General features: G+C 49.1%; 4 protein-coding genes across 4 annotated transcripts; 2 read left to right on the forward strand and 2 right to left on the reverse strand.

The window, feature by feature from the left end:
- Positions 1 to 4,349: 4,349 nt before the first annotated feature.
- F5B22DRAFT_634483 (uncharacterized protein) lies at positions 4,350 to 7,233 on the reverse strand (the record flags this gene model as incomplete). Its single annotated transcript, XM_047976985.1, has 3 exons — positions 4,350 to 4,918; positions 4,974 to 5,462; positions 5,517 to 7,233. 3 exons carry the CDS (start codon positions 7,231 to 7,233, stop codon positions 4,350 to 4,352), a joined length of 2,775 nt encoding a protein of 924 aa, XP_047833593.1.
- A 4,866-nt stretch (positions 7,234 to 12,099) lies between these two features.
- On the reverse strand, positions 12,100 to 13,173 carry F5B22DRAFT_543209 (uncharacterized protein). The gene is made up of 3 exons (XM_047972871.1): positions 13,033 to 13,173; positions 12,660 to 12,977; positions 12,100 to 12,553 (listed from the first exon to the last, which is right to left on the reverse strand). Exons 1-3 carry the CDS (start codon positions 13,048 to 13,050, stop codon positions 12,449 to 12,451), a joined length of 441 nt encoding a protein of 146 aa, XP_047833594.1. The 5' UTR covers positions 13,051 to 13,173; the 3' UTR covers positions 12,100 to 12,448.
- A 375-nt stretch (positions 13,174 to 13,548) lies between these two features.
- F5B22DRAFT_634484 (Rix1 complex component) lies at positions 13,549 to 14,663 on the forward strand (the record flags this gene model as incomplete). The annotated part of the gene is made up of 2 exons (XM_047976986.1): positions 13,549 to 13,669; positions 13,735 to 14,663. 2 exons carry the CDS (start codon positions 13,549 to 13,551, stop codon positions 14,661 to 14,663), a joined length of 1,050 nt encoding a protein of 349 aa, XP_047833595.1.
- A 1,414-nt stretch (positions 14,664 to 16,077) lies between these two features.
- On the forward strand, positions 16,078 to 18,665 carry F5B22DRAFT_543464 (P-loop containing nucleoside triphosphate hydrolase protein). The gene is made up of 7 exons (XM_047972872.1): positions 16,078 to 16,202; positions 16,298 to 16,338; positions 16,568 to 16,897; positions 16,952 to 17,145; positions 17,211 to 17,645; positions 17,696 to 18,187; positions 18,237 to 18,665. The coding sequence occupies exons 3-7, from the start codon at positions 16,605 to 16,607 to the stop codon at positions 18,626 to 18,628; spliced, it is 1,806 nt and encodes a 601-aa protein (XP_047833596.1). The 5' UTR covers positions 16,078 to 16,202; positions 16,298 to 16,338; positions 16,568 to 16,604; the 3' UTR covers positions 18,629 to 18,665.
- Positions 18,666 to 26,067: the final 7,402 nt, after the last annotated feature.

Below are 26,067 nucleotides of genomic sequence, written 5' to 3' on the forward strand. Positions count from 1 at the left end.
AACGAGACCGAGTCCGTCCAAGAGGATAGTAGGTACGAGCAAGTACGGCGAGACGGAGGCCACTGTCAGCAGCAGCAGCAGCAGCAGCAGCGCCAACAGAATCTTGGTCGGATCTTCGGATATTACCCATTTCCGTTCACGAAGGCAATGCCAATTATATTGGTCATTGAGAAAGGAGCCAAAATGCCAATCATAGATGAAGCTTGGTAGCAGGAGCTTTGAGGAAGCCGAGGGTGGACGGCCAGCTGAGCAGACGAGGCTGTTTAGTGCGACCTGAAACAGAAACAGGGCGGGCCTGATGAATCAGCTCTTGGCCGTCGTCAGCTCCAGCTAAGCCTCTCTCCCTCTCTCTCTCTCTTATCCTTCTCTTCACCACCACCACCATCATCATCTTTCCCTCCTGCTTGTTGGTTCGACGTGCGCATGTTCATCTGACCCTACCTCCCGCCCTTCCATCCTGCTTCTAGAAGTCCTTAGACTAGACTCACGACGCCACACAGCTCATTTCACTCGGGCTAAAAATGACACACTTGTAGTCTGCATACACAGTAGTTGGTACCACCGGTCCAAGAAGGAAGCTTTAATAGGATCGTCTCATTCCATACTCTACACTCCGTCAAATCCCCTAGTAGGCGAATTCCCAGGAATACACTTCCTCCCGGACTCCTGGGGATGGGGATTATCAAATGCAAGCGCCACACACCGGTACCTCGATAGGCCTCTTACCAGGGGGTGGCTCTAAATTTCGCGGCTGAGGCGCCGTCTACCTAGTTTGGATAGTACCAAGACGCTGTCGATGCCTAGAATATGTTTTGCATTGCCAATATTTGTCGTTCAATTAAACAGCCAACATCAACCCCATTCCGCACTTTCGCTTCGCGCGGCGTAACTATTGCATGATTACAGCGGCCGGTATACGCTCCTGGCCATTGATCTAAAAATGACTGGCGCCCCCGGTGGACTTATTCATGTGGCGTGAACTCGCGTAAGTCCGATATTTGGTCACAGTTGGACGATACGGGATGCTATTCTATCGATACGACTGATCTCGTGTAAGCCATCTATTCGTCTACGGACTCGTTACGCTGAGAGCGATAGTATTTGTAACCACGGCCTAGAGCCATCAGTTCTATGTTAATCGTCTGGGCATGCGATAGTAAGCAAGGCATGAGTACCATACATGACATGGCGTGGGTTAGGAGAGTAGAATGCTACACTACCTGCACCTCTTGGCTTACACCAGGTAGATAGATCTGGAGCAGAGACCTCGTGCCATTGCGAACTAGGCGATCCCTAAAGTGCCATGCTTTTCAGGAGAGAAACGAATCCTACCGGGACCCCTCGGGTAGAACATACACTCACGACCTGGAGGCTGAGATAGGTAAGCAATTCGCCCACCAGTCGCGTGTGCCCTTCCACCAAAGAAAGTGTCTCGGCAGCGCAATCGGCGGCCACGGCCCCGATGCTGTGGCTGAAAAGAGAAGACTTGGCGCCTTTGTCGTCTACAGAAACGTAACAGTTGTATAGGTATACACGTTTGACGCCCAGATTCGATAATCAGATTCCTATTCGCGCTTGATTGGAGCGGCTTGTGCTAATGGGACCTGCTAGTGTATGCGTAGGTATTATGTATGATGTATGATGTGCGAGCTGAAAGACGCAGCAACAGCGTGGGAAAAGCTCCGCTGACTTGCTACCACACCATCTCCACCGCCATCACCACGTGGTGGTTTTTAATAATCATACATAATCAATCAATCGGCCACAATGCACGCGGTACTCAGCTATTATGTGAGCATTCATTCGATCGTGTCTTCCTCCATCAGATTAGCTCCGTCAGCAAGCGTACCCGACAGCCTGGCGCACACCCGCTTCATCCCTCCCTCCCATCTATTCCCGAGAAAAGGCCTTTTTTTTTTTTTCTTTCTCACACCGCACCGAATGTAACGTCATGCCAACAAACTCAACTGCTTCCCGCAGCGCAGCGCATACATGCATATCGGTATACCAATCCATTGGCACACCCAGAATCCTTCCAGGTGGCAAACAGGAAATGACAGACAATGGTTGGTCACTTTTGGCATTAACATTTTTATTCCTTACTTGCAGCATTGTTGGGATTTCCCCCTCTCATTTCGATTGTTGGCAATTCTTGTTCGGAAAGCTGCTTCATCCGTTTGCTTTGGACTCGCTCCATCCGTGTTTGCCTGGCTACTCGCTTCCTTCTGTGATGCTATAATTATCAACGCCTCTTCACCGACAGACTTTGTGATACAGAAGGGATGAGGGAAATGGCGTAAGGTGCGTAGGCTGGCTAGTCTGTCAGGTAGGTAGCTACCCGGGCGGCGTTTGGACAAACGCCGCAAACAAAGAACTTGAAGTGACGCCGCATACTTGATAGGTAGTAGATATACGGAGAATGAAATGAAACCAACAAGCAAACAACGACATCGGCCCGTCACGTCACGTCAGGTACCATTCAACGGGGAAGAAAGCCCAAAACAAGAACAACCGACATCATCGTCACCTATTTTCTCATACGTCTCGGGTATCTATCGGTAGGACCATGTCTCGTGTTCGTTACGCCGTGTTGTTAGGAATTGAAAACAAAAAAGTCCTTCTCAGTCCTGCTCATTTCCGACAGATGGTCGGGTTTGCCGTTCCCGTTTATTCTCCATATTGCGACGCAATCGCCACGGAAACGGGAGAAGCAATCAAAGGAGAGAGGTCTGTCCTGGGGGTGGATGCAGTACATGTATGCGTAGGTGGTTGGTTCATAAAATGTTCTACATACTGATTTGACAGTCGGTGACCCGATTCAACTCACCTTCGAGACGAGAACCGCACTAGGTACCATCTGCAGGTACAGTCGTAGTAGTTAGTATAACGAATTCCTAAAATAGCCTACGCCATGCGGTGCGATCCTATGGGTAAGGACACTCATCCCCCTCCCCCCCTATCCCTATTTCATCTTATAGTGCGGTGTAGGTAGTTAGTGTACGGCACTGCACTGCAAGGTAGTTTGCTTGCCCGCTGGATTTCTTGCTTAGGAAATGAACAACCAGCACTTGGGTGTGCGATTAGCAACACGAAAAAAAAAAAGACGTCATGTGCCATTCCGTGATGCAGTGCAAAAATTCCAAACTTATACGCCACTGTAGACTAAATGTGTATGTAGCCTTTAGCTCTATTGGGACTCGTCGGCCGAAGACGAGAGAGGGGGAAGAGGCACAGAATTGCTGCTGCGCTATCGGGATTCCAGAGAGAACCCCCGGACTGACCGAGCCAAACTAAAACCTCCGCGGTGGATGATTTGAAAGAAGAGCGGTGACCGAGAGCATGGCAACTGTGCTAACATTATACTACTGACTAGCTACTACATGGTTGGGTGGTGATGGTGGTGGTGAGTATGATGATGATGGTAAGATCAGCTGCAAGGACTTTCCATGTTACATGTGCGGCTCTTTTCGCAGGAATATGGGATGGGGCTGGGCCCAAATTTTCCTTCTCAGACTCGCTCTACGTCAGCGAGTGGGATCTCACCGTTTATTAGTCATTAGCGAAGGAATCAAAGGAATATTCGCGAAAAAAGGCCAAGCCTCCCCAGGCCTTGCGGCTCTGCGATAAGACTGATGTGTTTATATTGGTAACCCGGGAAAGGTAGGGATCCCTTCACATCCTTACGGCAATACCGGGGACGGAGATGGTCAAGTAGACGGGGTGGGTTTGTGACTAAACGAACCGCTGTAGCCTATGTAGAATCGAAGTGGAAATTTGACTATGCTTGTGCTATTCTTGATGAACACAGTGGTAATTAGTTGAGTAAATGAAAATGCACGGAACTGCCGTTTTCGCGCGAAGCAGGCGACAGTTATTTGAGATGGCCTAACATCCCTTGTCCTCCAGCAGCAGGAGGCGGAATTGTGTGGCGAACTCGGTGCTGGTACATGATTGCTAGAAGCTGAGATGGTGAGTAGAAACTTTGTAGCGCTAGGCAAAACGCAAGCCAGTGTGTAAGAACAAGATTGAAAAACGTGAATACGATGAACCATCGATTATAATAGTCATTTTGAATGAGTCGGGTATCTCGCGCTATGTACACATAAGCTCTGCTCATTTGTATGCACAAAAAACCTATTTCCGTTGCAACATCAATATCATATACAAAAAAAAAGAGAACAAGATGAACGTTAGATGCCATGCTTCTGGTGTGCGTCGTGTCTCGTGGCAACTTCTTATGATTCGCTGTCATTACTTTTGTCATCCACTGTGGGAATTGTTTGAGGGTAGTTTTAGGCCTGATGGAATTCAAAAATGCGTGAAAGACAGAATGGCTACATCTTGTGTGTTCAGTCTACACGGATGACAACTCGCCATCCTAGTGCGCCTGCTTCGCGGATTGCGCACGCTAAACAAGCCCGCCTACGGCGACTTATGATGGCATTCCACCCTCTCTCGGCGCACACGGCGCGCACGAGGACCTCTAGGTCGGAGCCGAAATGTCGCCTGCGCGTCCCAAGCTGCATAGTTGTCTCAGGTGGCGCTGTAGGTGGCGGGTCAACCCGTTCAAATTTATTGGCACCGGAACGTGCTGTGCTAGGGCGGCGTTCGATCTGCGGGGTAGAGAGTTGGATAGGAGGCGTGTTCGTCGGCTCGAGTGCAAATGTGGATGATAGCGAGGACATACGTGAGAGGGACGGCATGTCTGGCGAGCGAGGTGGCGCGAAGCCTGTTATGCAGTCAATAACTAGCACGCGTTGGGGTTTGTTCGAAAACGAAGCTCTGGATGATGCGCTGCTTGATCTTCCGTGCGATGGGGGCCCTTTCATGAGGTCTTCCAGAGTTGTTGACTTAGGTCGAGTGAGAAGATCAACGAGGTGGATAGCAGTGTATGTATAGAAACGATGGAGCGGATGGCCTGTGAGGGTTAGAGAGGCTGATGGCATTGGCGGTATTATATACTACAAACTCACCTGTGGTATGCGCCGGGCTCGAAGGCTTGCCGTTGAAGTCATGACCATCTACATCGATCTGCTGAATTGTTGGGCTCGAGGGCGATTTCAAATATTTCACATAGCTAGAAGCGGCACATGGGTGCGCCGTTACGAAATATACATCATTTGTGAGGGAAAGATGAAAATCAACATCTTGATCCGTTGAGTTGTGAGACATGGAGAATGTCAAAGAGGCCGTGTAGGACCCTTCTTTAGAGGTATAGTTGGATTCGGAGGATAGTGACGATCGCTCAGTGGAAGGTGTGATATCTGGGGTACGGAAATCCAAACATTTAAGGTCAATTCGAATATTAGATGGCGGTCGGTTTGGATATGTAGCTTCGTGAGGAATAATGAAATCCGCGGGAAGCACATCTGAGGGGTCGGCATCGCCCAGCACGCTTGATTCCCTTTCAACAGAGGCTTTTCCCCATATGCGAGCCTTCTTCCCTATTTTCGTCACATCATCTGAGGAAATTAGCTCACTGCAGCATTTTGAGAGGGTCTTTGGGCCAGACCTACCTCGAATATCTTCAACAGCGATACTTAGCCAGCCTTCACCAAGCTTGTGCGGAAGCACGTCGCTTGATATCCAGCCCATACATTCGGCGGAGCCCTGGCCTGCTGCAAGTACACGCCCAACGATACAGGCAGTACTCCAGAAGCTTTTGCCGGCGTACACAAATCCTCCACATAAATTGGCAGTGGAGCCAAGTCTTTCAATAGCCTCGCTATCATTCTCAAGCAACGTAGACATGAGAAAGTGAGATAGTACTTCTCCAGGCAGTATGAGACCAGATATATAAGACCTGGATAACCAGCCAGACGCGTGTAAAGCCGCATCGACTTTCCGCCTTCTGACCAGCTGGGCCCTTTGGGTGGTCGAAGCTCGATCACCAAAATAAGATGAACGCCGTGTGTCTCCCGTGGATAAAGGGGTATTGATGGGGGTTCCCTCATTCAAGGTTGCTGCGTTCTCAGACACTTTCGTTGCTGACACGTCCAGACCTGGCCAGCGGAGTTTGCGGGCAAAATGCAATAGACCTAAGACCTGCCTCTCGGGATACCTACCCTTGATCGCATATAAATGTTCGGCATTAGCATCATGGCGATGTTGAATATGATCCGTGTAATGAGCGCCATGCATATGCTCATGCTTGAGATTCATTCTGCTCGTCAGAGCTGTCAACCAACTTTTCGGTGTGGATGGCTCTGAGAGGTTCATGCTAGTTTTGGAAATTGTTATGTTTTCGAGCCATGATCGCGCGAGGATAAGTGACCATCGTACTGAAACATTGGCCTCCTTCTCGAACTTGTGAACGTCCGACTGTTTGAGAATGTGGGTGATAAAATCCTCGCCTTCTGTAATGGCATCAAGCCGTGTGAGAAGCTCACAAGCCAATAGAATCTGGAGCAGCAACCAGTACCGTTCTTCACTTCGGTCTTGCGCATCAGCTCTGTCATCAATCGAAGATCCGTCAGACACTTCGTCATCGAGAGGAAATCCCCACAGGATTTGACCGAGGCGTATGCGCCACTCCACACGAGAAAAATCAATCCAAGCATTGGGGGCTGCAAGAACCTTGACGAGGGCGTGTATCTGGACAGCTAGACTGCAAGGATCTCTGGGGTCAATAACTCTCGTTGGCGGATATAAAACCTTCCTGAACAAGTCGTTATACAGCTCTTGAGACTTATTACGCCACGAGGATTGACCCGAATGATATCTCCTTTCCACCCTGAACAGCTGTTCCATAAGACTGGCATCGTCTAAGTGGCGCAAAGCGTCTTTAGATGTAATGAGCCTCTGTCGCTGCTCAATGATAACAGGCGCCTTGGACCCGAGGCTGTGAAAACCATACTGCTCCTCTTGCAGTGCGTCGGCAACAGGTAGCTCAAGGGCAGCCTGGTAACCTATAGTGCCCTTCTCCAGGCCTTGCATGCTCAGCATGCTCGGCCGTTCCCGACATCGTGAGTTGAAGTGGGGCCGGGTCCTGGTAGTCGGCGACGGTGCCGACAATGGGTCACGCTGAATGAGACGGGGTACCGCCGTTACGCAACCCCACGCATCATCTTCAATTTGGACGTGGTCAGTGAGGTCTCGAATGGTCAATTCCTCATTCAAGGGGAAGGCTACTGAGGGATGGGGTGCCCCCGAGCCGTGGCCTTGTGACCGTGCGAAGAACTGCGGAGCTCCGGAGAAGAGCTTGTCGATCTCGGTCTCGGTTAGATTGGCCATGATGCGATCTAGTTTGAGAACAGGGCGCCGTGGCCTGCCATCAGCTTTATCAACCGTACCCGGAGGAGGCGGAGACGGCAATGGCTTGTGCTTGCTGGAGTTGATGGTCGACCGGGGCGACTGTGGTGTCTCGGATGACGGAGATAGGGATGAGACCTGCTTGGCGAGGCGGTATTAGTCTCGGCACTACGCTACTACTATGTAGGGACAGCTGAAGCCCAGCTAGCAGCTCTGCTTCAACAATGTGCGATTCGGCTGTATCACGGCGGGCGGACAAAGGTGTGAACAACAGGCGGAAGACGGCAAGGAATGTGACGGTAAGGAATGGCGATTGCTACGAGGCGGTGGAAATGAAATTGCGCATGCAGGAACAATGCGCAAAGCACATTACAGTACAGTACACACGCAACGGCTGGGGTCATGGGATCAACTAATCTAATTACTTGAGAGCAAGCGTTGACCGTGCTTTATTGCTTATGGCTCATTGCCCATTGGAATGCTGCAGAGCTGAGATTGGCAGCTGCCCAGCACGCTGGATCTGCACAAGTCCAGTCGGCCGCCAGGTGATGGTGATTGGGCTTGTACCCCCGACACTGCCGGATTGAGTAGGTAGGTAGGTATAGGGATATTGAAGGGTTGGGGTTCGGGGCAGCGGGATTTTAGGATTACAGCACGGGGTTACGGACTGCGACTCAGGAACAGGAAGGACGGTGGGATGTGGGGGAGAGCAAACACTACCTAGGTACCGGTAGGTCGCCTTCGTGCAAGCTTCAATGTGATTCAAAATGAGGTCTCACTCACAGTCGCGCTGGTTGTTTTCTCCGCATCGTGGCCACTTCTGTCGCTACTGCTGCAGCTGTTGCTGGCATCGTCACTGCTACCGCCATCATGAACGTCGGGCGCCCGATGGCTTCCCAGCTTCGCCTTTGAGGTAGTAATTAGTTCCCGGAGAAAAGCGCGCTTTGTGGAGTCTTGTCGTGGCCTTTCGCGAACGTGGTTGAGCTCCGGGCTTGTGACACCACCATCGTTCTCACAGTCTTGGACTTCTCCTGCTCCTGTCGTGCCGCGAACTTTTTCACCAACAAGGCCACGTGCGGAACGCCTCAACGACTTCAATGACGGCATTCTGTGTGTCGAAATGTCTCTTATGCTGGCCTTTCGTAGGCGGCGTTAAGTAGTTGCGGCACAGGCGCTGCATCGAAATGCTGATTCCCAATAGAATCTTGTCACCGATAGAATAAACAGCTAGAGTATCGAGGGTGAGTCCGTCAAAGCTCTTCGAGAGCGAAACCTCGATCAGATGCAAACGTTGACGGCGATCGTGGTGGCGATGGTGCTGGTGCTGGTGCTGGTGTGAAGATGATGATACCCACCTGGGTAGCCCTAGGTGTAAGGGTGACGGTTTGAGATCCAAACCACCCCCCAAGCTTTCGTGAGATCTAAGACCGCTAAAGGAAGAATTGAGTTAATACAGGTTAATCGATCATATCATCGCGGACCGAAACATTGAAAATAAAGGCGCACCGCTTTACGGTCCTTGATCCAGATCGTGCCACAGGTAAACAAGGAAGTAATCCGCGAGCAGGGGGGGTTCAATAAGGAAGCCCGTTCATGTGCCGTGTCTTCCAAGTTTTATCTGAGCAGACCATTATCTCGAGTTGTCCTGTCAGTGTCTCAGTACCAGGCTAACAGCTAACAGACTGTCAAGGGTAGTTGTTGAAACGGAAGATGAGCAGCAGCAGCACGGAGCCTTGAAAACTGCCCAGGTTGCTCGTATTCTGTTTCGGCCTACCTTATTGTAGGTAGTGAACAGTCGCCGTCGTTTCCACGCTCATGCATCAGCGATATGACCTAACACTACACTAGATTGACAATGTAACAAGACGACGAAAAAGGGCGGCCGCAACAAGCATGCTCCCCGTCGCAATCTTTGCTGCCAATATCTGCGGCAGTAGCCTGAGTTTAGGTGCTAATTTGGCTTGGGGTTCTGGCTGCCTGAAACTGCCCCGGTCATTCGTCCATTTAGAATCGAGGGTGCCAATAGAAGTGCCTGTATAAATAAATGGAGGTATGCAAGTAATTTCTTCGCCGTTGCCAGCCAATGACTGGGAGCAGTCCGGGGAAGGAAGATACGATGAGTATCTTAGGTTTGAAGTGGTTGTTGGGCTTCGTATCAGCTTCAATTAAATGCCCGTCCTTCTAAAGAAGTGTACGCGTATAGTGTCTACTGAATAATACTCATTCACACTATGCGCAGGATAAGTAGGAAAAGGAACTTTCATGGTATCAAGTTTGGACTCGGAGCCATATTCTACATCGCTTGAGTCGGAACAAAGGGATTGTGTCGAACAATCGACCCCTCAGTCGAGAGGGTGTGTTCCGGTTGAGGGAGCACAAGAACAAAAGCACTGCTGGATGGCCACACCACGATAACAGCAGAGCAAGTCGACGGCAAGTCGGATAGATGCTTCTCGTGGCGACGGAAGGGCTGCTAATCTTATGCTGTACGCTGTAGCATGCACTACCACACCAGATACGATCGATACCTACATGCACACTGGCACCAGCGCAGCCTTCCCGAATCGCGGCCAGGGTCAACGGTATGGATCTTTAAGGTGCCGGTGTCACGGCATAAACTACTATTTCAGCCCTAGACTGCCTGTACGTGCCATGTCCAGGCTAAGTAATACCCAGTAATGCTCCGAAAGCAGACACTCTCTTATCGACGTTCCGTCCACGTACCTTTGTAGCACAGAGCAGACAGAGCAGACACAGAGTACGCACTTGGTAGTTAGATCCTGCCGCCGGGGGGGCCTGCAATCCGGTGCTGAAACATGCGTGGATCGTGGGATGATGTCGAAGCTAGTGTGCTGTTCAGATCATCCACGACGCTAGTGTGCGATGCACCATAATCGGCCGGTGGGGACGGCCCGTCCTCCTTGCTTCTCGAAGAAGTCGAGAAAGCCACTGCGTGTATCGCCCGTCTCTGCCCGTCCCTCAAATATACAGCCAAGGCTTACGTGACTCGTCTTAGTTCGTCTTCCAATAGCTCCCAATGGGAAGACATTGCGATCGCTGGGATCAACCTATTCTAAGCCTCAGTCGTCAGTCAGTTCTTGATTCATTCGAAAAGGCGGTCTAGCTCGCACCATCGTCTGTTATGTGCAAAAGACCCAGCTTGGATTTCAAGGGCATTGGGTCAGTGGAGAAGATGGTTGTTTCAAGTCGGCTGACGATAACCACCCTCCACGTCTGCATAGCGTAGAGTCCAAGTCTGTCCAAGTGTCCAAGGTCCAAGGTAAGTCCACACCTAACGACCTAATCTAACTATTACAATGTTCAAAGCCGGTATTGCTTTCGACAAGCGATGACCTACTGCCATATACCGAGCCTCGCTTACGGCCAGTGGGACAGAGAGGGCCACTGTAGCACCAAGTAGAGATTCTTGCAGCTGTTGAACCAATATTCCAAGCGCTCCCGCTGCTGCGTAGGAGCCCTCGTATAATGGAGGGTCGCATCATAGTGTCACCTCACCTCGATTGCATTGAAGATCGTCGCCTAGGGTGTCAGCCCAGGCCTGATCCTAGCTTGCTCGTGGCAGTCCACATTCGGCAATAGCTACTACGCTGTCCATCTTACATAGTACCTAGTCGGCGCTGCTTGCCACTACTGTAAGCCAACCACAGCGCCGGGAACTTTTGTCTGGAAATTCCGGTAAGTAAGCCTTCGGTTCTGCCTCACTGCTATCTACTGTAGGGACATGGTGAGCAACATATGGTAATATGCTAACGAATGCGCCAGCCCTACTGCGGGTAAGATGCTTACATATCCTCATACACACCCAATAATTGCTGTACAACTACTGGGCGGATACTCTTACGTGGTGCTTATGAGTTTCAAGCTGGGCCGAACTAGACTGATCAGGCCACGCTCTAGTTCAGCCAACGAACTTGAACCGCTTATGCTTCCTCGATGATTTTACGATGGCTGATCTGCCTAGGCAATGCGATTGATTGATATATTTGCAAGTTTAGCACTAAGGTATTTCGGAAAGCGACGTGTTTAGGTCGGCGAGCTGTGGGTCAGGAGAGCCCAGAAACCCGCATCATTACATGACCGTATCGAGTTCCAGACTCCTCCTTATTTCAGTAAATATGAGCATACTGCCAATTCCAACTTCACTGTAAACCTGCAAAGGACTAGCCAACCCGCGCGGGGGGAGGAGGGGGGGTCTTTTGGGTCACATCGTGTACTCATAAATGTACAAAAAAGATAATGATCGTCTATGATATAGTGATAAGACGCCACCTGACCTTGCGGCCTCATTGTATGCATTGTCTACTACTTCTCAACCCCGGTGCGAATGTTAATCCCGTTCAGGTCAAGGACCGACCTACACTGCATTGTTGGCTGGAGTCTAGGTATCTGAGGAGGGTTACTTTCGCAACCCTTCGCCTAGCTGAAGCGACAGGCCCTGAGCCCATAACATCAATGAACTCGCTTGTGGCTTTGCTGTAAGCTCATTGCTTTTTCGTCCGTCTTATTTAAACGTCTCGTCGAGGCTAGGGTTGTTCTATATACACGCCTCTTCCCGATGGCCTTCGGGATGGTGGTTTCAAGTGGCTGACGGCTGTGGCCGCGGAGGCCCCTCAAACCATCCAATGTTATCTGGTGAAAGTAGACCTGTGCGTACAAAGTAGGATGTTGCCACTCAACATGCGAAAGATTATGACAGCCTCATCTATGTAGGGCTGCGTACCACGTTCGACGGTAAGACCTGCTGAAATCGGTAACATGCGATAATACTTTTAGATACGGAAGTATCCAGCTTATACTCGCATCTTGCTCCTCATTCGTCATTTTCAGCGCCGTCACTTGACCCTGCTGATAAACAGTGATGGCATAATAGCATATGAGCTTGAGCAATCAGCACCAATTCCAGGCAATATTCAGAGCCATGAACAAGCTGGTGAAGTAATAGGGAGACCTCCGAGCATCGAAATGGGAATGGTTGTCTTAGGCTATTGTAATACTTCGTCTCCTTAACCTGTGGGTATCATTTTCTCCAAAACGCCTTTCAATGCCAACAAGCAACACTCCAAATGTCCATCGGAAATATCTCAGAAAATCGGGGTTAATTTCGCGCCAAACAGATCTTCGATAGCAGCCTTCAGGCCGCATCATCCCAACTCCAAACGTGATCATACAGCAAGGCTCACGCCGGTGGGGTATCATGAACAACCACGAGCAGGTACTTCGGTTCGGGTACAATAACGAACTCTTGCTTCTTGGTGCGTAGCCTCAGCAGCTTCAATTCATCCTATTTCGAACACGTGCGTAGTTAGCTCGTATACCTGTCCAATCAACCCTCTCTTAAGTAGACGCATCAAGTGCGAGTTATATATAGATATCTCTCAAGGTCTTACCTCGCCATCTATGTCGTTCACCAAGCTCCCAGCTGAAGTGAGGAAGCTCCACACCAGACTCGCCAGCTCTTGCGCAGCTAAGGTTTCATTGTTTGTGTTAGTCTGGACGTCGGTCGAGAAGGATCCGCCGGTCGGCGTTGGCAGTGAGGAAGAGTTGTTGGCGCTTGAGGACGATTTCGCAGGTCGAACGGTGGCAATCTGACCATTGGTCTTCAGGACGGCGCCATTCGAGCGATCAAGCGTAAGCCAAGCCTTGACGCCTGGCTTCTTGGATAGTCGATGCAAGGCTTCCTCCATCGAATCGATGTTGACCGAGTTCTAACTCTTGTGGTCAGTGTGGTACGCGATATTGGTATCGTCCAGATTAACGTACTAGGCCTTTCTCTGCCATGATCCAGTAATACTCCTTACCACACCTTGTTTTCTAGATAAAACTTCAGGTCGAACTGAGGTCGCGAACGTGTACTTAAGATTTACATATATATGCGAAATAGAGAGGCATCAGCATACTAAGTATAGAATTGGCGGGGTTCCAGGCGCGATACCCCAGAGCTTCAGCCACAGTTAACAGTTAAGTAGGTAGGTACCTAACCTGGAGGGACAAGGAGAAGTCATTAAAGTGGTATGGTGGCACTGAGTTACTGGTTGTCATACCTACTTACAGCAGTGTAATATGTAGTGTAGCGGCTATTGGCTCTACTAGGGTGCTTAAGAGCTAGCCCCACAGCGGTATATCCCTCTATAATTCTGCCCCGAGCTACCGCCAAAAAGTTCATCGTGATGTGAGCGTTGGCAGAGAGAGATCCCATCGGCAACTCGAAGTTAGCGATAGATCGCCTCACGAAGCTTGCTTCGTTGCGGATCAAGCCGCCCCAATGACCAAGACAAGATGGGTTCCAGTGACAAGAAAAAGAAGGAGAAGAAGAAGGACTTTCAGAAGCCCAAGTTGAAGGTTGGCAAGACGAAACCAAAGGCTTCTAACTTCACCGACACTAGCTTCAAGTCGAAATGTGAGCCGAGCGTCTTTTACTTAGTCTATCGTAATCAACTTCCTCGACTGATCAGTCTTATGTAGCTATCGTACTGCAACAGCAACTCTCAGAAACCGCGCCCGGTGTAATAGAGAGATTTAAACATCAACTCTCCCTAACGAGTTCTCGGACCGACACTCAACGTCGAGATGCGCTATCATACCTCACAGGACAGCTCTCGACGAATCCACCAACCAATCCGGTCGGCACGTCTACGCTTCTGCAAAAAGTTTTGCCATTGATGCCGGATTCCTCGAAATCCGTTCGTGGCCAGCTTCTGAAACTCCTCCAGCAGCTCCCAGCTGACGAGGTCCGCCCACACATCCAGAAGGCGATGCTGTATATACGGGGCGCAATGACACACTTATCACAGGATATTAAGGATGATGGCCTCAACTACATGGAATGGATTCTTGATGTTGCGGGTGAAGAACTGGTCGCCAGCCCCGGCTGTTGGGTTAAGCCGTTGAAAGACTTTATGTCAGTATTGGGGTGGACAATTTCGACGGCGCCAACGCCTGCTACGAAGGCCGGCTGGACCTCAGCACCACGAACTACGTTTGGCTCTAAGAAGTTTGGTCAGTCGTTCCCCCGGCAGATGATGGTATTGGCCAAATTTCTGGAATTCGGGCTTAAGCCTGAGATTGCCAATCCATGGAACCCGAACGATTGGGTCGACAATATCAGCATGGTTCCTAGGACTCCTGACCCATTTGGATACCTGGGGCTCTTTAAACCGCCTAGAGATGAAGACGGTGAGATATATCGTAATCGGGAAGATAGACAGGAGATATTCGCCAAGCGGTTCATGGAAGCTGTCGAGGCTGGCGTTGATATGGCTAAAAAGGAAGGCGGTGCTGCTGGACGAGCAGCAGCCGTGCTTGATAAAGCACTGAGAGATGGAATGGATGATTGCGAGCGAACCTTTAGAGCCGATGAAGATGAAGATATCTGGACAGGTTATATCATGTAATTATGGGTATCAATGCAAATATCATACAAGGCCAAGTTCTCAGCAGCGACCTAGTTCTTTATATAGCTGATCAATGAGCAGCAACCTCCTGTGATTCATCCCTCTCTTAGTCAATCCACCTCCGTGAGTTTCTATAAGGCTACCTATCTAAGGTATGGTCTTTGATGGTTTCATACTCTCTGGAGGCCCTTCCAAGACTGAATTCACATGCCCAGGTGTCTTCCAACTCATCATAAAGCAGATACTTAGATAGTCTAGCTCTAATCACCAAACTGTTTACTACTCGGCGGCTGGCATTATTCTGATAATGGACACCATCATAGGTACCCAAGTATCACGATGTCATTTGTTTACACACCATGTCAGCGACTAGCAACATAACATGACCATATAGGTACATAGGTACAGTACATTCAGCTATCTCCAGGCTTGTCGTCGCTCCTGGCAGTCACGATCAGAAGCTCAGACACATCCTAAGGCAGTCACTTCCCCATTACCTATCTCTACCTAGGTACTTGCAGGTCCCCTTGTATCTCTGCCTTCAAGATCCTTCACTGACTTCCTCCTCCTCCTCCTCCTTTCCTTCCTTCTCTCTCTTTTTTTTTTACTCCCACCAACGCCATCCACTTGTTTTGCGACGGTCTCGTGGGTACCAGCCTTATCTCTTGCCAGTCTCTTCCAAGCTACCTGCCCATCGGTCAAGTAGTAGAGACAGTTGCAAGATCAGTACAGTAAGTATCAAGCTCTGTTCACTCACATATAACATGTTCTTCTAGGTGTCTGTCTTTCTTCAACACCCTACCTAGTACGCCCCATCTCGCATTCCAGCTGAGCATCTCTGCCAGTGGCACCTATCTTCCTCTCCAAACACAACCAACACTTATACATACACTCACCCCTCTTTCACCCATCCTAGCCTGGTTCTTCCCGCACACTTCCAGCCTTTCACCTATATTTCAACCTTGGAACTAGGTCCCAGGGCCTATCGGTGAGTATTCACCTGCCGAGCATATGAAGGCTCTCCGGGTTGAGGTCATTCCAAGCGTTCTTGCCCCTCTATCACTCGGCTTCTTCAAGTCCCAAATATCCTCGCCATTTCACTTCCAACTCGATCCCAACTCAACAAAGCAACTAATTTTTCGGATTCATCTTGTTTGACCTGCCCCTCTATCCGAATTCTTAGACAGTCCCCTTGGCGGACAAGACTCCTCTCCAGTCTCTATCCTCTCAGTCGTTTTTCTCATTTCTTCTTTTTGTGTTGCTGTTCCTCACTGCACAGGTTCTCAAGCCTGACGTCCGATCACTCTATAAGCTACGTGGCCTCCTGAGTCTCAGCTAATATCTCTCAGCTGACTGTGAGTCTCTACTACGTGTTGATCAACACCCGGAGCTTCATGCAACATAATCTAGCCTTGACTAGAAGGCCCTCATATGAGCTCAACCCCATTGCCTGGTTTCTCTTTTTAAATTTGCCACTCATTTGATACATAGCTAACCTCACTAGGTATCTGGCTAGCTTCTCATAGCCATTACAGGTTGGTAAGCTTCTGCTCCTCCCAACCTGCCTTTACCCTGTCCTTGGTCTAAGCTGTCCTACAATTATACATCTCATGAGCCTACTGACATATTCATAGCCACGTTTGACCAGGCCTCGGGTTTGAACGCCAGCATTAAGGTAGGTCAAGTCTCTCTACACAAATTGATGTATGTCTCGGCAGTTTGCCTGTTTGTATGCAGGCATGGGCAAGGACGGCTCGTTTGACTATTGTTACACTACACAAACAGATTCACCTACGACACTATCTTCGCCCCTCATCAAATATCGGTGTACAATAGTCATTGTTTTAGAATGCGCTATCCTCTCTTACACTTACTACCTTGCCTTGGTTCTAACTCCCTTACAGAAAATTGCAAGATTGACCACGATTGACTGTCTTCGCCATGTCGGGCTGGGATAACAACGATGGCATGAGAGCCGCTCTTGCGGATGTGAGCAACGGCACCCAACCTGCGAATGGGGCGATCGTGCATCGAGACGCTCCTAGTGGGAATTGGGGCGAGAAAACCCAGAATGACTACAAGGAGGGTAACGAGAATGTTACCTGGGAAAGCAATATGAGAGTCTATGAATGGGACGGGGAAGAGGGAGATGTCGGTCCCGAATATCCAGAGCTTGAGTTCACGCTCTTTGGAGATCCTGAGACGCGTGATCCGCAAGGCATCGATTTCAACGTGTAAGTTGCAGCAAAAGATTGTATTCGTGTCCAGCTCTTACTGAATTGAAACAGAATTGACAGAATCAATGTCATCCAAGAGGGCATTGCTCGAATTCAGCCGATCAATTCGTTCAAGGATGCTGGTTTGCACCCAATAATGCTTCGAAATGTCGAGCTAGCTGGTTACAGAACTCCAACTCCAATTCAACGATATTGTATTCCAGCCATTAGAATGGGTTATGACTTGCTTGCAATTGCCCAAACTGGTACGTGATGGTCTCCTTACTAGCAGGTTAAAGATTATTATACTGTGTACTGACAATAAAATCAGGTTCGGGTAAAACAGCCGCTTACCTAGTACCCATCATCAATCATCTTATGGGTAAAGCGAAGAAGATTGCTGCACCTCGTCCTCACCCAGATGATGCAGCCGCTGGCACTCGTACCCGTGCGGAGCCTCTGCTCGTCGTCGTTGCACCCGCCCGCGAACTGGCAATCCAGATTTTCGCCGAGGCTTGCAAGTTCTGTTACCGCACCATGCTGCGCCCATGTACCATCTATGGAGGAGGTCCCTTACGTGATCAAATCGCAAACCTCCAGCGTGGATGTGATGTTCTCGTTGCATCTCCCGGCCGTCTCATTGACCTGATGGAACGAGGCGACGTGTTATCCCTTCGCAGAGTCAAGTATATGGTCATTGATGAGGCCGACGAGTTGCTGCAAGCTGACTGGGAGGATGAGTTCAACAAAATTCTCGGCGGTGGAGGTAAATTGACACGCCCCCATGCCCCTAGGTCCAACTAACGTCCATAATAGAGCAGGAGGAGGGTAACGTGAAATATATGCTTTTCTCTGCGACGTTCCCCACTGCGGTTCGACAGCTCGCTAAGACGCATCTCGCTGAGACTTACGTGCGTATCAAAGTCGGGCGCGTTGGAAGTACGCATGAAAATATCAAACAAGATGTCGTATATGTGGAGTCATCCGTGAAAAAGCAAGCGCTCCTAGATCTTCTATATACGCTGAAGCCGGCAAGGACTATCATCTTCGTGAACAGCAAAAGGATGGCGGATGAGCTCGACGACTTCTTGTTCAACAAGGACCTTCCTTGTACTTCCATGCACTCTGACCGTACTCAAAGAGAGCGCGAAGATGCTATGAGAGCATTCAGATCTGGGAAGACGCCTCTGTTCATTACTACTGGCGTCACTGCTCGTGGCATTGACGTTCGCAACGTGATGCATGTCATCAATTTTGACCTTCCAAGCATGGAACATGGCGGGATTCAAGAGTACATTCACCGCATTGGTAATCGTCCTCTACTTGATCTATCACTCCACATACTAACGTAACGCAGGGCGAACGGGACGAATTGGCCACCACGGCCTGGCTACCTCGTTTTACTCTGAACGGGATGAGCCAATCGCACCCCTTCTCACGATGACACTCATGGAGACCAACCAAGCGATTCCAGACTTCCTTCAGCAATATAAACCCGAGGGCGACAATGCTTCGAAGCTGAAGTTTGAGTATGATACTGACGAAGAAGACCCAGGCGAGGGTGGTGAAGGTTGGGCTGCCGGTGGTGGCGATACTGGCGATGCTGGTGGAGATGGCTGGGGCGCAGGTGGTGACTCCGCTACCCCGAATGGCAATAACGGCGGCGGTAATACAGATGGATGGGGTGCATCTACTAATGGTAATGGTGGTAATGCCGGCGGGAATGCGAATGGCGCTTCAGACTGGTAGTAAACCTCTCATTCCGCGTTATTTCTTGTTTGACGTTGAGACAACGTTTCAAGCTGTAGGTGCTTCTCAGGCCTCTAAGAGAACTTGAGAAAACGAGAAGGTCCTTGCAATGGGAATGCCGTCAGAATGGCGAATGTATCATAGAGAACAACTCTCAGCAGTTGCCTTGAAGGGTACCAGGTCGCTTTCATAATGAACTCGGTAGATGAGGAGAAAATACACACATCGTTGAGTTGCATCTTACTTATTCCCTCGTAATCTCTTGAGCCGCGACTATGTACTACCTTATTTGCCTCGGTGATAATAAATAAATCACCCAACGTATTACCGACTCCAGTAGACGTAATTGTGACCAGATAACAGTCTCGTACCTATGTAGCGAGTTATTGCCTTTCACATATTTGAGAGTGTGGTATCGAGGTATTGACTCTGTGTCTTTAGTTTGTATATGACGCCAATGGTGAGAGAAAATCTGGTGTAATTGATTGCGCCGGGCTGATGGGGATTTATCGGAGAGACTTTGGAGCATCTTGTTTGATTAGTGACATGAGTTTTTTAAGTCCGTTGTTTCTGTGTCGGGGTGTATATAAGTTATTATCTGTTTGGAGAGTCACGGTGAGAGAGAAATCTGTCTGTGTCTTGTTTTGAGTTGGTAAGGAGTTAGAGTAGTATGGCTATGCCTGAGTGAACGACTTTAAGCCTTGCTGTGTAAGATGAACGTGGAATGTGTTGAGTTGGAATTTGGATAGAGAGATGGTGCTCAAGGCTGATTGTCAGGATGGTGTTTATGGTGAAAGTGGGTGAATGGAAATATGAGAAAGGTGTAATCTCGTCTTTACGGAAGTTTTGCTTGTTTTACGCTGGTAGGTATGGGTTATCTGGGCGTTTGAATACGTCTATTTGGACGTTATAGATATATAGAGCTACATGTCTTTGATGATTCTTCGTAGCAAGAGGCAAGAATACATCACCCTGTTTCTACCTATCCGAGCTCTGCTTACTGAAATATAGAAGGTGTACCTCCTTCATGCTGTTTGCTTTCGGCTACGGCACAGTAAGCCCAAGCGAGGCTCTCGAGAACTGGTATCACGATAAGGCAGAGTGTATAGCTGGTAGGCTGGTAATCCAACTTCGTACCTGTAGGTGATATACGTTTTCGCAGCCCCCTTATTGGGATGTACAGTTTTGATATTAGGACCTTATTCGGTAGATCTATGATGTGTTCTCCATTCATGTTTGGCATCGTTGAGACAGGTATGTATGGCAGGAGTATAAGCATCGTTGCCGTTGTTGGACACTTTAATAGCATAGATAGAAAATACCTGTTTTTATAGATCTTGGTGTAAGATGAGTCCCGATACCTATTTTCCAGCAGTTGTTTATTGCGGTTATGAGATAAATACCCATAAGTCTGAACGATTTGCTCACACAAAATGTCATCACACACCTCTAGCAACATGTATAGTGAACAATAGAGCATAGTTGTCATGCTGTTCAACAGCCGCCCACTATACAATTCCTGACTAAGCCGGCGTGCCACTTCTGCTCCCTATTCGATGTTGCATGCTTAGCTGATGCGCAAAATGAGAACCCTTCTGTCAATAATGATGCTGTGGTCGGTTGTGTGACGCGCTTAGGTAAAATATCACTATGGTGTGGCTAAATCATACAATTTTGTGAGTCATTTTTCAAGCTTCACGGGTGAAGTGTTGATACAGGTATTTATCTCCAGTAGCCCCCTAACATGGCGACACCTATTCGGGTTCACCAAATCTATCTCTAGGTAAGCGAATGTGAGACTTATTTCTATAGCCCGAAAGTCATAGCCAACCTGTCCGAGGCCGGCAAGTACATACTACTGCCGACAATGCACCGAGCTTAGCACGAAAGTGTGTATCTTGACTAGAATCACGGCAAACACTCCCACGTCAACGTCTGTAGTCCGTAACACAAGAACCCTACGCTCCCGATACCGCCGAGACCACCAGCTCCGCTGCGTACAATGACGATCGCCACTTTAAAAAGGAGCATCAGTTATAAAACACGACAAACACCAAGGTGCGACTCAAATTCCATTGAGATCAAGCCAGTAAGGGACGGCAACTCAAGTTTTGAGTTGAATCTACATATGCCGCAGACATTCGTGGCAAAGATAAACGGTACACTACCCTGTTACTCGGATTCCGGAGTAATACTCCGTTTACGATGGTGACATCTTGCAGCCCGTAAGCCGCTTTGATGACCGCAGATAACTTGCGCCATAATGCAAAATTGTCTCAGTTCATGTTGTATCCGTGTCCGCTCTAGAGTTTGATTCTTTCCTGCTCCCGTGGTGATGAGAGTAACAAAGCTGTTACACTACTCTGCGAATCACGCGCTTGATACAGCTACACGTAGGTATGTTTGGCAAGCGGCTGGCATCGTCAAGTCGCAGAACGCACAGACTGCGTAGGCTGCAATCGCTTTCGTAAGCCCGGCATTATTGCTATGTTATGCGTGGGAACTGTCTTCTTCCCTCACAGAGTCCTATTCTACCCCGTGCGCGACTCCGCTTGTGGCGCGGGGTCTCGTCTAGCTAGGTAAGGGAAAGTCTGTAAGCAGACTGTTAGACGAGGGTAGGCAGCGAGGCCCACGATGGTGACAAACGGGAGTCATCTTGGCGTCATGTTCAGCTGTGTCCAAAAGAGTTTCCTCGTCACCGGTTTCTCGGCCGTAGATAGCCGGATCCCGCGTGAGTCGCAAACTTGCTAAAATAGGGATACGCCTAAGTGGCTACCTCGTAGTCACGCGGTCTCGCGACACGGTTCGAGAAATCCCCAGAACTCCGACGGAATAGCATGACGCACATCGTGACTTGAAAATTTCGCATTGCCAAAGAACTCAAAATCTTAAATTGTTGTTATTAGGTAGATAGGTTGGTTGGTAGTCAGCGCCATACAGGATGGCAAAGTCAACAGCTAGCTACATGCTCATGTGCCGCGGTGACTCCGCCACCTCCGCTGTGGCGATGATTCTAGGGCATCCCTGCTAACTATCCGCCGGCTTCCTCTCGCGCTTTTGTCCCTCCTTCCCTCTCCGCTATCGGCTATGACGTGACTTCGACGATGAAGAAACTATCGTGAGATCACAGCGAACGGGAGATATTAGCTGACAGTTAAGATCCTACACTCGGCCTACCCTTTCGGTCCTCCCCCATTCCAAGCCGAAGATAGAGTCAATCAATCCTCATGTAAGTCACGCGGGAACAGGCAGGCCTCCCTTGCCTAGTCCTACAATACCAACAATCACAAATGGGTAGAAGACTTATGGGTTTAGAGATTACATTGGTGCACACATAACCCGAACATGCTAACTGTAAGCGCCCGGTCATCAAAGTTCGCCGCCATCGTTGGGACTCAGTGTAGATAGCCTCGAAGCAGGCAGGCTAGTTGCAGCCGAGCCAGGGCGGCTGACCTCCCATCCTCATAGCCTGCCTAGAGGCTGAACGACCATCTTTCCAGTTTTCCTCGTGATTAGCCTTCCGGTTTCAGGACACCTTACTGGAAATAAGGAGGCTGACGGCGCATTTTGGAAACAGGAGTTTGGCTAGTTCTATGGAGGCTGAACCTTCTTCAATCACACCGGGCAAGATTGCTGGGATCTCGTCACGAAGCGACGGCGACCTTATTAGACACCTAAGTGAGGCAAACATTCCACAGGGCCCTTTGAAGTATCACGGGTGATGTGACATACTCAATAGACGCTCGAGATCTTCACGTATCTATATTGCGAGGCTAGGCAGCCTGGGTCGGACGTGATATCACGCCTCGGCTTGATACGATACAACTACATATACGTGTGACTATATCCCCTGGCTTTACATATAAAAGTGAACAAATGCACAGATCTGCAAATACACGTGTATTTACATCCTGGATCCGTGTATATACTGGTGGAACGCTGGAGCGTCGATGCTGTCTCGCATAGGACTGCTGCCTGGCCCGAGGCCCCCAAGGGGGGAAAAACCAACATTGGGGCGTGATGTGATGTGCATGATCGCGCATAGTACTTCGTAGGCATACCACACCAAGATTCATTTGTCCGAGCCATGGTTTCTCATCTTGCTCATGGAGATACAATCTTATGTCGCAGCAATATTGGCTGGGTCTTACCGAGCAATCATGTGGATATATTCCAATGTGTGTATAATTGTGTTGATGCTAATGGGGGGCCTTGATAGAGTGGAAGAATTAGAGTAACGTTTTGAGGTGCATGCAGTACGGTATACTAGATGAGAATAGGAGTCATTAGTATGGGAAAGGAAATCATGACTTCATGGAAGATTCAGCTTCATGTCGCCCTAACTTTGAGAGAATGTCAGGTTAGATTAGGGTTTGCTATGCAGGAAATCTGCACAGGCAATAATAATCAGTCGATGGTCATGGATACAATTTCATCGTTATTCGTATGGTGGCAAGTACATACGCTTGGTACATGACCACTAAGTACAGCACTTACTTAAGTAGATGCATAGATGTCCAGGTTAGGTAGGTGTATGACAAGAATCACGTAGGACCACCACTCTTGTGTATGGCAGGATTCACGGAGGATCTAGATCGTCAGTAGAATAAGTTCACTGGCACACCACCATGGAACATTTCTAGAAGAAAGGGCCCAGACTGCTATCGATTGTGTTGCTACCCATATCCCATATCGCGGCCCATCTTGGCTAGTCTACGGCACGGCCACGGTCAACGCCGAACCACATATACGATGCGATGCAAATGATACGATATGATGTGGTATTGCCGGACGCCGATGACATAACAATCAACAATATGTGCCCACGTGCCTACTCATGGCCGTGCATCGTCATTAGTTTGTACCTATTGGTCAAGTTGGATAGTTTGTTCAACTTTGTTTTCAAGGAAGCGAATATGGAAAGTACCGGAGTGGTGAGGGGGTAGTTTCACAATATGTACACTGATTGTAGAAGGAAGCCAACGCCACGAACTTCTTCTGCACACACATTAAGTACATAACAAGAGTCTACCTAGGTAGACAATGAGGGGAATATTGTTAGAACTCTTGCTACTGTCAGCAATTCAAATGGCCGTGTATTCCGAGGCAAATGATGCCGTAGCCTTCTTGTAATTGTTAGCGAGAATTTCTCCCGACAAGTGGCCTAATTAGTCACTGGAGGTAGACGAACATTGCATGAGCAAAGGGTTGTTACTGTATTGTGTCCAAGTTACCAAGTTGACGACACTTAGTAAGTGGTGAACTGAAATGCTTGGTAATTGAACAGCTTTGATTTGGCTGGTCCAGTTTATCATCGGGCTCATCAGCCACACTCTTAGTCAGTAAGATACGCCGTAACAATGAGACTACTAGGCGGAAGCCTGGCTTTTTTACCCTTAATTTAGCCATATGATCTGGTTACTTACGGGCACTGGGTTATCTGTTTACAGTATAATCGCTCATGAAGCAATATAATTCGGTGTTAGTTACTAAGTAGACCATGTCTTGTAATAACCGAATTTACATTACTTAAGACGGCCTTTTAGTACTGGGGCGCATAAGTAACGGGATCTGGTTTTAGGTAAGGAATGATGACGTGAGGTGATACTAAGTAGGCAAGTAGGTAGGCTAGTTGGTAATTTTTGAGACGATATGTACTGAGCGTCACGGGAGGAGGCATTACTCAGGTGTGATTGACCGGCTCGTTCTGCGACGCGCAATTCCAGGTACCCGATGATGGCAGTGCTCCCCGCAAATCATCAGTGGCGCAGTCTGCGTCGTGGCAATACCGAACAAGCGCGCGCTCGCTCGCGCGCGGTGAGGGCGAGTAACTGAATGCGGATCCCCCGCTTCCGTGACCAGGTCGCCAAACCTACAGTACATACCTACTGGCCGATGAGACATTCTACATGGCGCAGTTCGTGCCTGTCCGTGTTGCAGAGGGGGGAAAGGGAGGGTTGTTTTCGACGATAACAGCCATGCCCATGATTGACTGATTGAGCTCTGCTCGGAGTAAGTTGCTGGGTTGGATTCCTGGGCAGAATCCGGATTGGTGCTTCACCCGTCCACAGACAAGTCTGATTGGCTCGGTGACAGATGAATGTCTCGGACTTGCCACCTCAAGAACAAGCAACACGGCATCGACGTACGGCTTTTGGCTTTTGGCTTTTGGACGAGTAGGTATCTTGAGATCTTTCTGGCTCCCTGCTGTATTGTAACAACGTCTATCTACTACACACGATTGCAACATAACCGGGCGTGGCAAGCAAATACCTATCTACCTGCTTACCTTCCGACTGGCACATCGGCATCTCATAACAGAATGTGTGTGCTACGTCAGGGCAAAAGCAAATATTCGGGAGGCAATCTTTGCTTAGTGTAAAACTACATAGTTAGTCCTGTGTGAAGGTGAAAAAAAGGCTAAGATTGGCGCACACCACCAGCGAACGACATGGCAATGCAGATTGCAGATACGCGATTGTTATTTGGCCATAATTACTCATGCTGGTTCGGCGGCGGCATTCTCATTGGTGTGCCGTGTAGGGGCCCCGGTTGCTCAATAAAGCCTTCAGGCGTTGCCTTGGCAGTATGAAAACTACAGCACGCCAGCATCCTGTCTCTCATGCACTGCTCGGTCTGGCAAATCAATGTGATGCTACCCGTGGTCTCCCCGACTTCTCCGTCCTTCCTCCTTTCTCCCCCAAGAGTGTACGACGTAGGTACACAACTTGTTGTTCGGGAAGCGGTGCTCAAACGGATGGTGCCAACCTGTTAAAGCAGAAAAAGGATGGCAAGCGGCGGTTCTAGACGTGGAGATCCTTTTCGTGTTGTTAAATGTCGTGTCTCAATACGAAAATCATCTCTCCATCTAGGCTGCCCGTCTGCCCGGATTGCTACATAACTGCAACTTCGAGGTTATTCTAGAATCCAAACAAATCTCTGCGTCGCCTGGCTCGTGCAGAGCGGTCTGGGAGGGGGCCCCTCTTCTTGCATCGGAAGGCCGGGAGAATGCGGAGTTTTGGGATGCGTGGCATCTCCAGTTTAGTTGACTGATGTGAATTCGGTACGAAGGTGAGGTATACATGATAGATTGAGATCGTAGTGAATGGAGACACTACCGGATCACGGCCAACAACGATCTACGATGCTACTCATTCTAGTGAGAGGCTTTTCTGAATTCCTATTTCTTCTGGTCCGTATTTCTTAGCCGGCCTTACGTCGTAGTCATCTGTGCACTTTCAAGTATATGTGTGTCTCTGCTTCAAGGCTGGATCGACTCTAGACTAAGCGCTTATTCGCTTGCTTGCTGAGCGGCGAATATTGGGTAACAAAATTGGACTGCGACACCAGCGATCTGGACCTAGTTTTTGTACCGTAAGCGACGGGCCACACTGAGACCCCAACCGCGTGGTACTGGGTATTTGTGGTGTTCTTCAAGA

Source organism: Xylaria bambusicola (genome assembly GCF_022495145.1).
Source record: "Xylaria bambusicola strain CBS 139988 unplaced genomic scaffold F5B22scaffold_8, whole genome shotgun sequence".
Classification (NCBI taxonomy): domain Eukaryota; kingdom Fungi; phylum Ascomycota; class Sordariomycetes; order Xylariales; family Xylariaceae; genus Xylaria; species Xylaria bambusicola.